At 45.0% G+C, this 12,711-nt stretch overlaps 1 protein-coding gene across 2 annotated transcripts in view; it reads left to right on the plus strand.

The window, feature by feature from the left end:
• The first annotated feature begins 9,871 nt into the window (after positions 1-9,871).
• The window catches only part of PLCB1 (phospholipase C beta 1), a 334,715-nt gene continuing 331,875 nt past the window's right edge, over positions 9,872-12,711 (plus strand). For both annotated transcript variants that reach the window (XM_032684593.1, XM_032684592.1), the window contains exon 1: positions 9,872-10,170. In XM_032684593.1, coding sequence (XP_032540484.1) covers positions 10,072-10,170 — 99 coding nt within the window. In that variant the 5' untranslated portion in view covers positions 9,872-10,071. The remainder of the gene's footprint in view (positions 10,171-12,711) is intronic.

A 12,711-nucleotide genomic window follows, 5' to 3' on the forward strand; every position in this document is an offset into this window, starting at 1 on the left:
CAGCATCTCCTAAAGCATGTCCAGGAATACATCCCAGTTTTTGCACCAGCTCTTGAGGATTGAGAGATGCAGGCCACAGGTAAGGTGGAGCTGTGGCAAAGGGTTAGTTCCTCCTTCGGAGCAGGAGGGAGGAAATGAAGAATGGATGGCTTTTGTTTCATTTGGGAAGTGGTGGGGAGTAGTTTCCTAACCCAACAGCCCCATAAACTGCTCTCAGCAGGGATTTATCTGCTGGCCTTGCTGCAGTCCAGCAGGCTGCTTCTTTTAATGGCAGAAATTGGTTTTAAAAGGTTGGCAAAAGGAGCTGTAATTGGGCTTGAGGATTTAAGAGTTGCAGAGAGGAAAATAAATACTCCTTCTGTAGAAAACTTACAATGTTTCAAATAACTCGATTTAGAAAATGAAGAAGAAATTTCAGCATGAGGCCTAATTCTCCATGTAGGCAGACTGGTATGCCATGCATCAAACATAGTATTTTTAGTTTAATATAAGTAGGAATGTGTATATGCATGGGTACAACATAGCTACATGGCTTATTTTATCCACATAAAGGGAAAAAAGCTTCTCAATTCACTTTCTCATGCCTCAGAAAGCTCCTAAAAATGTGCTTGTACTCAATGTTCCTGTAAAATCCCCAACAACATGCTGAGAAAATACTATCCCCAAATGCTAATTCTTGCAAAAGATGTTTGCATGAGAACAGAGGACATAAAATGGTTCAGCAACCAGCACAGCCTAGTTTTATTTGAAATGCCTTCTTTTCTAATGGAGGAATAAACTGTATTTCTCAGATAATTACCCTTTTAGCTGTGGTGGAACTAGATGGTCTTTAAGGTCCCTTCCAACCCAAGCCATTCCGTGATTCTCAAAGCTGCTAAAACCTTTGGACTTTAAAATCTTCCAAAGTCTGTGGGGATCCATTATCTCCCAAAACAGCTCAGGAAGGAAATCAAGAAGACTGGTGGCATATTGAAAATCAGCCATTTCCTACCAGTGAGTGTAGTGTGTTAGGGCACTGTTGGATTATCCTGCTGTACAAAAATAAGTCTTATCTTTGCAGTTTGGTTTGAACTTGCTAGTTGACTCCAGAAGTTCTTCCATGCTCCCACATGCTAACTGGAATTACTCCCCTGTATTAGCAGTCTGGTATTTCTAGTAATGAGATGGTCTGATGTCCAATATTGGGGCCTGGGGATGGGCTGAAGTGTCCATGTACTTCCCTGGTGTAGGAAGATGCTGAAAAAATTAAGTAAGGAGGGTTTAGGTGTGGAGAATTTCCCTATAGAAAAGACAAGGCCACAGAGGCATGGAATCTTGGGACTTAGTTCCTTTAGTTCCTCACCTTTCTAGTCCACTTTATATAATTAAAAGGCCTGACTATTTCCATGAAACTGTTAGAAGGAAAGTTTTCTATTGGGCAAGTAAACTTGTCTCAAACCAATACCTGTGTCCCCACTGCCAAAACTTACTGTGGTTTCTATTTTCTACAACAAAACTGGTATTTTTTTAAGGCAACGTTATATGGTGCAATTAGATATTAAATACAGCTTGCAAGATCCTTATTTTAGGTGAGGTTTTCCCTGGTGAACAGCGGTGGGAAAGGCAAGGAGCTCTGACTCTGGAATAGCTGCAGAGCCACCCTTTGTGAGAATGCAGTCACGTGGCAGCACTTTGTATCTCCTGACAAAAACAGATTCTAATCGTTCATTTCCATGTAAAAAGACCCGTGCTAAGGGCCTCTTGAGCTCCCCTGTCTCATTTCTGCCTATGAAAATCCCCTTTTATGAACCCATCCCCGAAAGCAATCAGCTCAGAGGAAATCAGGGAAGTGCCACAGAGGATCAGGGCTGTACATGATCAGGCACTTGGGTTTGCAGCAGGACTGACACTGCTCTGGCTCCGTGGTGATGAGCTCATGTTATTGAATTTGGGATGACTTTGAAATGCCAAGCTGAAGTCACGTTCCTGTTTCTCCTCTCTTATGGACTTTTCCTGAACTAGTCTGCAACGCAGCAATGCTTGAATTCAAATCCTCCTTCAAAAATAACTCCTATTATGCCAGCCTGGAGATGGTATCAATGACTAGGATTTTACTGACAATAAAATATACCAATATACATCAAACACCTGCCACCGATTGATGTTTATATGACACTGATCACAAGATCCTTTCCCCCACCCTACACTGCTCTGATTCTTGCTATTGCATCATATCTAAAACATCTTTTTGTTTTTTATCAGTGTTGTGAGGCACGGAGGAGAACAGGGTATTTGATTAGGTTTCTTGGAAATCTGGACTCTGGTCTCAGCTTGTCTAAGACTTCTTGTAAGATCGTGGTCTCTTAGGGGAGTGATAATGCTCATTTTGAGCGAACTTCCTTTCTGTGTCACTGACTTCAATGGTAACAAACAGTCCTAACCTCTCAAAATGTGTATGTGTGAAATGAGGCCACACTCCTGCTTGAATTCCTGGTGTATTACAAGTTTATAAATCACTTAACATCTTCTTGGCACTGTAAAAGCAAATGACATCTATTATTCTTGATTTTTCTGTTGGAAAAATAAAAAATTTGCTTACCAAATTAATCTGAATGTAGATGTCAGTTAAAGCATATCTGCTTGCAGATAGTCTGTGAAATACTGGGAACACTGATAAGGGAATATTAATTCAAATGATCACATGCCAGGTATTCCCTATGACTGCTGCAAATCCCACTGTGTGTAGAGAAGTCAAGGTATTTTTTTATTTCCATCTATGATGTTCACTCTTAGCTTTGTGCTCATAGTTCTGTAGCTGCTGGCTGCTCTGGAACATGAGCTTTCTTTACAATAATTGCTCTTCCTTCTTTCCAACTATGTCATGACCTTTTATATATTTACAAGACCGCTGGGAAAACGAGTGTTGAAACCTAAATTCATCATCAGCTGTTTCATCGAAACCCTTGCATAATCCCATAAAAAGACAATTGCAAGATAAATTATTATTTGCTTTCCAAGGGCCTGTTTGAACTCTCACCAAAGCTATGGAATGACTGTAACCAAAGTGTGATTGGGCCCTCTCATGTTGACCCATTAGTCCCATTCATTTCCCTTTTCCTAAAATGAGAGGGCTTTGGGTGTTGTGGAGCTAAGGGGAGTAAGGAATACTCTGGAATAGCCAAACATTGGCTGTTTCTCCCTCTCCTCCTCCTGCTGGCTGTTTTGCTGATAAATACCAACCCGTAACCCGTGGAGGTCTCATAAAAGCGATTTTTTTCCTCCTCTGTTTAGCCTCCTACCTTTCTCTAACAAAGCCTTTTTGCTTCTAGCAATGTCTTCTGGTGGGGAGGTTGGTAAATGTTGCTTCTGATTGCTCAGCAGGCACCCTGTTAGAGCAGACTGCCTCCCAGACAGCCAAGTGCTTTACCCTTGAGTGCTTTCCTTGCCTCAGAGTGCCAGGACCATCAGTGGAGCCGTTTGTAGCTCTCCCCTAAATCCCAAATTCCAGGCTGTTCTTAGTTCCTGGAGAATGCTGCTCTGTTGTTTTGGGTTTTTTTTCAGGAGAATGATGTTGGGAAATGCTTATTATAATAATTGATTAAGCAGCATAAGTGTTTGGATAGGTCAAAATAGCTTTGAGCTTATGTGGTTCAGCTTAAGCTTTATGAGGATGGAGGACATTTGTTCTTAGACTGATTTCAGAAGTTGTGCTGAGGCAGCTCATGGATTGTAGGAGACTAACAGGCTCTTCCTTCCATTATCCATGTTATTTTTTCAGATGAGTAACATTAGGAAGAGAATTAAATTCAAACAAGCTTCTCTGAAATGTAACAGTTCTGTTTGTTTTTTTTTCCATTAAGAGTTAACAATTCATTCCAAGAGGTATTGTGGCTCAAAGATTTACATCACAGCAAAATTGCTCCAAGTTATAGAAATATTTTTTTTGAGCAACTAGGTAAATGGTGCTCTATTGCTTTGTGACTAATGTTTTGTCAGCTGTGGAACTTCACCCTTTACAAGTGCAGGTTCTGTAAAATAGAATGGTAATGAAAGTCTGGTGATTCAGGGTTGTGTATTATAAGAATATTTCTGAAAGCAGCATAGAGAAAAATGTTAGGGGGTTATCACAAGCCATAAAATCTCCAGAGATGCTTCAAGGTTAGGTACACCATCAAAATCTTTTTGGCTGAACTTGTGAGGAGTATCAAAAGACAAAACAGCACTTGGGAAATCTAAAAAAAAAATAAATTTGAAAGCATTTCAAAATTTCAAATTTCCAGTGCAAGAAATTGAACACAAATGTTCTCTTTTTTAGCATCTGAAAGAGTTATAAACCTCTTTCTATAAAGGTTGAATGGAAATGAAGTAACACCTGCTGGGTGCTCTGGTGATGCCCAGAATCCAGGGCAGGTACATTCTGGGCTGCCATCCTTGAGGAATGAAATGGGCAGGAGTCTTCTAGAGGGACCTGAAGGATTCATTTGAGTTCAAGGGAAGAGGGTTGGGCCAGATCTGAGAGCAGAACTCACTTTTTCAGACTCATAATCTCACATTCTTTCTAAAGACAATCCATCCTGCTGCCAGCTTTACTATGTTTGGTGGTTTGTTTTTTTTTAAACTGTACCAAATCTGTAAGCTAGACCTAAATTGATCAGCTGCTGTGGGACATGACTCCACCATGGTGATGGGAAATGCAGCTGAGGGCTCCTTCCCTTATTCCTGAAAGGAAAATGTTGTTCTGTCAGAGCAATACATGCAATAGCTTTGTGGGAATTATGGAGGGGAATTCAGAGAGAGCGTACACTGACTCTCATTGTGCTTCCAAAAGATACCAGGAGATCTCCAATTTTCAAAAAAGCATAGGCCAGCAGTGTCCTCTCTGCATGAAGCACAGAGGTCCCATTCATGTGGCACCTACCTTGTTTAGAGCACAGAATTTCTGGGGATTTTCAAGGCAGTTTCTGCTTTGCACCCCCTTTAATGCTCTTGTCTTTCAGCTCAGCTCACAGCTCAACTTGGATGTAAACTCTGAAGCAGGTGAGAGAGTCTGCTTTCCAGTTGCTTCTAATGTGCCTATACGGGGTTCTGGGACAGAAACTGAGAGCTAGAAGAAAATAAAAAGGGCAAAGATGCAGCTATTACACTGGCATAAACGACTGCACAGCTTTGAAGTCAGTGGACCTTTGGTGGTTTACACCAGCTGTGATTTAACAAACCTGGTAGGCCATGAAATCTTTCACAATTAACTTGGACATTGTTAAACGTGTCGGGTGTTTTATGGAGCGGTTTTAACAGTCTGCAAAAAAGTGTATTATGCTATAAACTCAACAGGGAAGCAAGGGCAGGTTACAGCACATAAAAAGGGCGAGTTAACACTTTCTAGGGAATGCAGCAACTGGTTTTGACTTGTAATTTTAACTGTTGCAAGTATTGCAGTCACTTAGTGTTCTGCTGGTAAGAGTTTTCTTAATAATATGGAGGTTAAGTAGGTGGGGAGTGTTGGGTCTCAGTTTCAGCTCCTGGTTCTGCACATGAAATGCTCCTGTGGAAAGCAAGTGCTCAGAGCTCTGCTGGTTGCCCCAGTACTGAATTAATCCTTCCATGGTGAGTAAACACTCAGGGTGGAGGTCTCAGGTGCCAGTGGGTGAGGAATTCTGTTCCCCAGCATTTTCTATCCAAGCCATTCTTCCTCACATAGGGTGTTGGCTGGAGAACTGTGGGATGTTCCCTGTGACACAGATCCCTAGATGCCAACTGTGTATCAGGACAATCCATCTGGAGTAAAATATGGCCCCAGTCAGTTGTAGCAGTGACCCAGCCACTTCATATCCACACAGACACTCTTTGTGTAGTGGTTTCCAACATCATGCATTCATCTTTATTCCCCCAGTTCTTGAAGGCATTTGTGATTCTAATGATTTTGACAGGAAATGGACTTTTGTACGAGATTTCCCCTCCCCTTCCAGTTTCTCTTCGTGCAGCAGCTGCTGTTGCCAGGCTGTCTTTGTTGCTATGGTGGTGGTTTGTGTGCCAGAATTTTATATTCACTCTTGAAGAGTCACCTGATGGAGTGGCTGTGCCACATAACTTATCAGTCTCCTTCATAAAGATAAAGGCTGTATCTGACTGCTGTTCTGTACATATGACATGTAGTAAATGGATCAGATCAAACATAAACAGATTCCAATGGCCACTGGCCGAGAGTTTGAGGTATTAACAGCTGAATTCTTTTAGTAAATGAGTGACTTTGAGTTTGGTAGCTTTCATTTCTTTACACAAGAGTCACAAAGCAGCTTTGCTACACCTTGTGCCACTTGTCTCACTGGTAAGGTTTGAGTTTTCCTGTCTGGGTGACGTGAAAGGAGCTTTTATCAGGAGAACTGAGCTTTGATCAGAAAGACAGGGTCAAATTTTCTGTATTTCCTTGCCGGAGAATTGTTCCGTAGGACTTAATGATCCCGCTCCCACTGATAATTAAAGTATCATTTGACCCAATTTAAAATGCAATTAGGATGATAAACTCAGCTCCAGCAGAAATATATCTTTAACCCCAACTCCTGCAAACACTTGCCACTTATGTTTAATTCTCGGTATGTTCAGTCCACCACTTACAGTGAAGCATTTTCTAGGCTGAGGCTACTGCTCCTTTTGAAAATCTAGATTTACACCAATAAAATTAGGATAGCAAGTGACATGGAGAAAATTGATATATATTTTTCTGAAATCAACTTCAAAATAGTAAAATTAATTTTTAATGCATTTCTTGTATCACCTCATGATATAATCTTGCAGTGTAGCTTTTGCCATGTCTTCATTTGACCTGACTTTGATCAATGCTGTCTGTTATTTAAATCAGTTATTGCTCCTTTGCCCTCTTTGTTTACACACATTTCCAGATGTGTATCTAAAACATTCTGTGTACTCAGTCCCCTGGAAATGAAATATTGGTACCTAAGGCCATTACATAAAAAATAGTGCTCTATGGATATATTGCATTCAAATAACTTGTATTACTTACACAAGGCAATCATTTTGCTGTGCAGGCTGAGATTTTTTTTTTTTGAACCTGCAGCAATGAAAACATCCAGAAATAGTTCCTGCGGCAACATAAGGCCAGCAGGTGTCACATCTGAAATGTACAATTTGGAATAACTCTCTGAATTAGCCCATTTAGATTTTTTTTTTTCTAACAGCAGGTCTTTGTTTCACTGTTGGAGCTGAAAGGGACTGAGTCAAGAAGTAGAAAATGTACATAATATGTTAGATGTTTGCTGAGGCTCATGGCACACTTGGAGGAAGGTGCCTGCTTCTTTTTTTTGCCAGACTTGGTCCAATCATCTGATGATAAGACCTTTGTACTCTTTCTGGGTGTAACAATCCTGCTGAGTGCAGCTGGTTTCCAGGTCACCAATCCCAGGCTTCGTGAAAAAGGAAGCTCAGATTTAGACACATGCTGAATTTCTGTGTTTGCAATACGTACTATGTACCAAGAAATGTGCTCCTAGCTGGAGCAGATGCTAGTGAAGCACTAGCAAGAGCACAGAAGCCAGCTAGCTGGGTTGAAATTCAAATTCCCCCTGATTTCAGCACAGGCTGAATCATAAGCACTTTGCAGAGCTGTTGTTTAAAAGGCACAGTCATAGTGCCATTTCCTATTGTGCTGCTTCTTCCTTTTGATGCAAAATCCATTAGATATCTGCCATATAAAAGGCATGTTTCTCTTCAGCCAGATGCCATCAGATGAGAATACTCAAGGCTGAAAAGCCTCCAAATTGCTGCAGACAGTCCTTCCTATCTGTCATGCCAGACACCGCTACCGGAGCCTGTCCTGATCTATGGGCCCAGCTCTTCGGTGTTCAGATCAGTGACTGCCAGGATTCATCAGGAATCCTGAGGGTATCATCAAAAACAGAGATTGTTTTTCTCTGACAAAGGTTGTAAATGAGGCCAGGCCAAGTGAAAGTGGATTATGGACTTGTTGAGAGCTGCCACAGAGTTGGCACCACCCATGGCACCTTTACATCTTCCCAGGGTCTAATTTTGGTGGACTGCTGCGAATGCAAGTGCTGAAGGGATCATGGATAAGCACTGTAGCATCTGTGCTCTTTGCTTTTGTCTTCTGAGCATTTTACTGTTATTTTATTGTTATTCTTTTGTACACTATTTGCTGAGATGAGAAGCCAGTTGTGAAAATGATCCTGAAAATCTCTCTCCCTCACCCCATCACTGAGCAACTCCAAAATCAGTGCAGCCAAACTCAGACTTTGTTATTGTTCCTTTAAGTCACGGCAAATGAATGGAAACGAAAGCACAGCACCACAGAGCTGGCTTTCCTCCTGATTGATGCAACACCCACATTTACACAAGGTTAATAAGAATGAAAAAAAGAGATCAAGTGGGTTAATTGGCCTTGGAATGTGTATGCTGCAGATTCATCTCCCACTGAAGGCAATGAGAAGCTTTTCATTGAGGGGGAGAATTTGCAAGGGGCACAGAGGAAAAGCTTTAACGACTGTTAAAGAGCAGATCAGGAGTCCAATATGCCAGTTTTGTAGCTTTTTCATTAAAAAACCCAAGCAAACATCTTCCCACTTAGATTGTGTATATTTTTACCTAGAGCTGTTTTGAAATACCATTCCTCCTAACTAAACAATCTTTTTTTCTTCAAAGACCTTCTTTCTACATGGTTGGCTTTGTCTGTAGGAGAAGCTTGGCCTGCTGCCCTGAAATCCTAAGGGTCAATTGGAAACCTTGACAGAGAAATTAGAAATCTCATGTGCTGTGTCATCTGATGCTTTATCACTGCTGTGACTGCACAGGGGCACAACCAGAGAGAAGGTCATTGGTGGAGCACATCTGACTTTGTTCTTCAAAAACCTTTCTTTTAAACTTCTGGATTTAGGATTTTTCTGGGCAAGAGGATGTTTTGCCATCTTTATGCCTTTTGAACTGAGTATTCCTAAAACTGATTTAAAGTCATGTGCCTTTGTTCTGAGGAAGCCTCTTCATCCTACAAAAGCAAAAAGCTTTGGTGAAGCAGTTTCTGTGTATTTAAAGCACGGAGCCTTTTTGGGAGTTGTTTGTGCTGCTCTCTTTAAGAGTCTTGGCATCTTTGTGCAGACCCAGCGCTGCCCTTCTGCTCTGCTTTTGCCATAACTATTCCCTCAAAGCTAAAACTAAACTAAAACGAGAAGTTCCACCTCAACAGGAGGAAGAACCTCTTCATGTTGAGAGTGGCAGAGCACTGGAACAGCCGCCCAGGGTGGGTGTGGAATCTCCCTCTCTGGAGATGTTCCAAACCCACCTGAGCAAGTTCCTGTGTCACTTGCTGCAGGTGACCCTGCCCGGGTAGAGAGGCTGGGCTGGATGATCTCCAGAGGTCCCTTCCAGCCTGAACTACTCTAGGATTCTGTGATTCTCTGACATTGCACCCGGTCCCCCCGCACTCACCCGTTTTGCATCCCCGTCTCTCAGCAGGACAGGACACACGGCCGCTCACCCTCGCTCCCTTCTGGGGCATTTCGCGGCGGTGCCACAGCCCCGCCGAGGGGGGGATATGGATCTGGCATTCCCAGCTCCTCCCCGCCGTCCTTCTGCCCTCCTGAGAGAGCCGGGAGGGTTGCCCGGGCCCGACCCCGCTGGGGGTCAGGCGCTCTGTGCGCTCCGGCGGTGCCGGTGCCGGGAGGTGGCGCCGCGGTGCCGCCGGCGCTGCCCTGGGCGCGGGGGAACCTCGGGGGCCGAGCCTGGCGGGGCGGGAGGAGGAGGAGGAGGAGCGGCACGGAGGGAGGGAGGGAGCGGAGCGGGCAGCGCGGCGGCTCCGTGCCCTGCGTGCGTGCGCGTGTGTGCGAGGAGCGGGCGGGCGGGCGGTATAGGCAGGATATATAGAGGATGTGCCGCCGCATGGCTCGCCCCGGCCGCCGCCGCCGCGCCAGCTCCTTGGGCGAGCGCCAGTGAAGCGCCGTCTCGCCCTCGCCGGCCGGGCAGCGCCTCCCTGCCCGCTCCAGGCGCTCCCTGCCGGCCTCGCTCCCGGGTTTCCGGCGTCCCTCCCGAAGCGGCCGCGCCGCGGGCGAGCGGCGCGTCCATGCGGGGCCGATGGCCGGGGCTCAGCCTGGGGTGCACGCCCTGCAGCTCAAACCCGTCTGCGTCTCCGACACCCTCAAGAAAGGCGTCAAATTCGTCAAGTGGGACGATGTGAGTACCACCCCCTCTCCCTTAGCCCGCTTCCCGCGGCAGGGGCACGGCTGTAATCCATTCGTAATGGGGCTCCGGGTCCACGTGTTGCGGGCCCCCGGCCCTGCCCGCTGCGGGAGGGCAGGTGCGGGACCCCGGGGGCGGGCGATGGGTGTCTCCGTCCGGGACCGGCGGCCGAAGGCCGGGCAAACTTTCTCCGAAGGCTCCCCGGTCTGCTTTCGCTTGGCCGGTGCGAGCCGTGTTGTGCTGCCTCCTTTAGCGAGCGCCTGCCTCTCCCGCCTCCCGTGTTTCAGTGTGCATGTTGCCTCCTCTGTCCTCGTAACATAGTTGTTTCAACCTGTTCTTTCATCTCCCGTCTCCGTCTCCCAGCCTCTCCTCTCCTTTCTGGCTCCTGTCCTCGTCTCTCTCTGGTGGGGTTGTCAAGCCCTTGGATGCATTCTCCCAGGGCTCACTGCTTTGGTACCCTCGTTCATCTTCCCTTCTCCTTTCTTGCCTCAAAATCATCTGCTTTACCTTTACCACTTGCTGCTTCCCAAGCCTTTACACTTGCATTGCCTCACACAGGGAAGGAGTGTGGTTTCCACTTCACCTTCGGTAGCACAGCTGTTCAGCAGCTGGAATTTCCTTCTTCGCGTGCCGACTATGCCCGGGACAGTTTCGGAGAAAGGGAACTTTTCTTTATTTAGTTTTCCTTTCCCCAAAGCCCGTTGTGTCCTCTGCTAGCTTTGCTCCTGCCGTAGAGCATCGGGTGTTCGTGTCTCAGCTCTGCACGGAGGAGCAGGTGCCCCAAAAGGTCTGTCTGGAGACAGAGGGGCAACGTGAGACTCGAGCTGTGGTAGAGAAATGGTTGGGAAGGAAGGCAGGCGGTCTGAACATCAGAATTGTTAAGGATGACTCGTTTTGAGTGCTCTTATATTTTTGCTGCGACTTTGAGTGTGCTAAAAACATCCACAGCAACAACTGGAGGGGCAAAAGAGAGGGAGAAGGAGCAGTTCATGTGTAACCAGTGTTCTTGTTACATATTGCTATTTTGCCGTTGCTTTCAGCCTGTCCAGCAGCCAAATGTGTAAGCCTGACCCCTATAAACCTGTGATAAACGCTCTCAAGGAGAGAGAGAGAGAACATAAGAAACCGAACTTGCTGTGTGAAATTTTATTTACAGTAATAAGCAAACACAGCTTTAATAGGCTCGGCAAACTGACCTTGTCCACGGTAGTAAACATTGGCTTGATACAGGTTATTTATGTTCAGGAACTAAGCCTGAATGACTTGCCTGGGAAAATGTTTTCTTGCAGTTGACATTTTCCTTAGGATAGGAAAAGGCAGTGCAACCTCAGCCTTGTCACTGCAGTTATTGTTTTATTTTTGGTAAGCTACCAAGAAACTTCCACAGGTCTATGCAGAGGTCAAGTGATTGAAATCTCCAGACTGAAAGTCCAAGCTATCAGGCAGCAGTTTAAATTACTTGTTTAAGTGCTGTTTCTATGTATTGTACATGTAGAATCAGGAGCAGAAGAGGTGTTCTCCATGCACAGTGGACGTTCAGTGGCTATCCTGTCTGCTATGGACTAATAGCAGAAAAAAGATTGAAAACTGTAAACCTGAAGGCTACAGTAATAAAATATAGCTAAACTCTAGCAAAAGATGTGCATTTCAGGCTAAAGGTGTTACTCGGGGATACACAGGTGTCACCTGGAAAGTGTGACTGAGGTGAGAGCCCTGTTGTGTTCAGCGAGTGCTTTCACTGGCAATCTTGTGAAAATTGATGCGTATTTAGCTACACTCTTGTAAAGAATTCTGGCATTAACTCGTGGTTGTCTGTGCACTGTGCATGTATTTGCACATTTCCCACCCCTCAGCCTCCCTGTCTTGCCCACAGTGTTTCTTCTCAGCAGTGGAAGCCCCACAAAATCCAAGATTTCAAGGAAAGCGTGTCCCTTTGCTACGCTGGCCGTAAAAAAAAATCCTCACACAAACGCATGTTAGATGACTTTGCAAAGTATTTGCTATTGAGCAGCCAGTAACCAACTTCAGAGCCTTTGTTTTCCAGGAAATTATTCTGCTTGAGGGTTTTAAAAAATGTTTATTAATGTGACCCTCTATGGCGTGTCATGTAAACAGGCACGCACAACCTCACCACTGAAACAATGGGCTCTAACGAGGAATAGTGAACTGCAACATGGAACAGTAAAACAGGATTGACCATAATGAGTATTTGGGCTCTGCTGTGCTCCCAGGGTTGCTCTGAAAAGCCAGCCTCACATGCTGATGTTTGTTATGCACCCTTTTCCTTTTACTGGGGGAGTGAGAGCAGGAGTTGAGTTCTTCCATGTGCACTGGGGCAGCATTTGGTCCTCTCAAGGCATGTCCTTGTAGTTCCCTTCCCTACTGCTTTGGGTTGCAGTTTAAAGATGGTCCTATTGACTTGCCTTTGTGTTTCCTGAAGCCAAAGTGTTGTTTGTGAATTCTTATGACTTGCACCAACTTTCAGCCCAAAGCAAAACTTTTCCAGCCGAGTTCTAAACCACTGGAAAGCAGAGA

The sequence above is a fragment of the Chiroxiphia lanceolata genome, chromosome 3 (assembly GCF_009829145.1).
Source record: "Chiroxiphia lanceolata isolate bChiLan1 chromosome 3, bChiLan1.pri, whole genome shotgun sequence".
NCBI classification, from domain to species: Eukaryota; Metazoa; Chordata; class Aves; order Passeriformes; family Pipridae; genus Chiroxiphia; species Chiroxiphia lanceolata.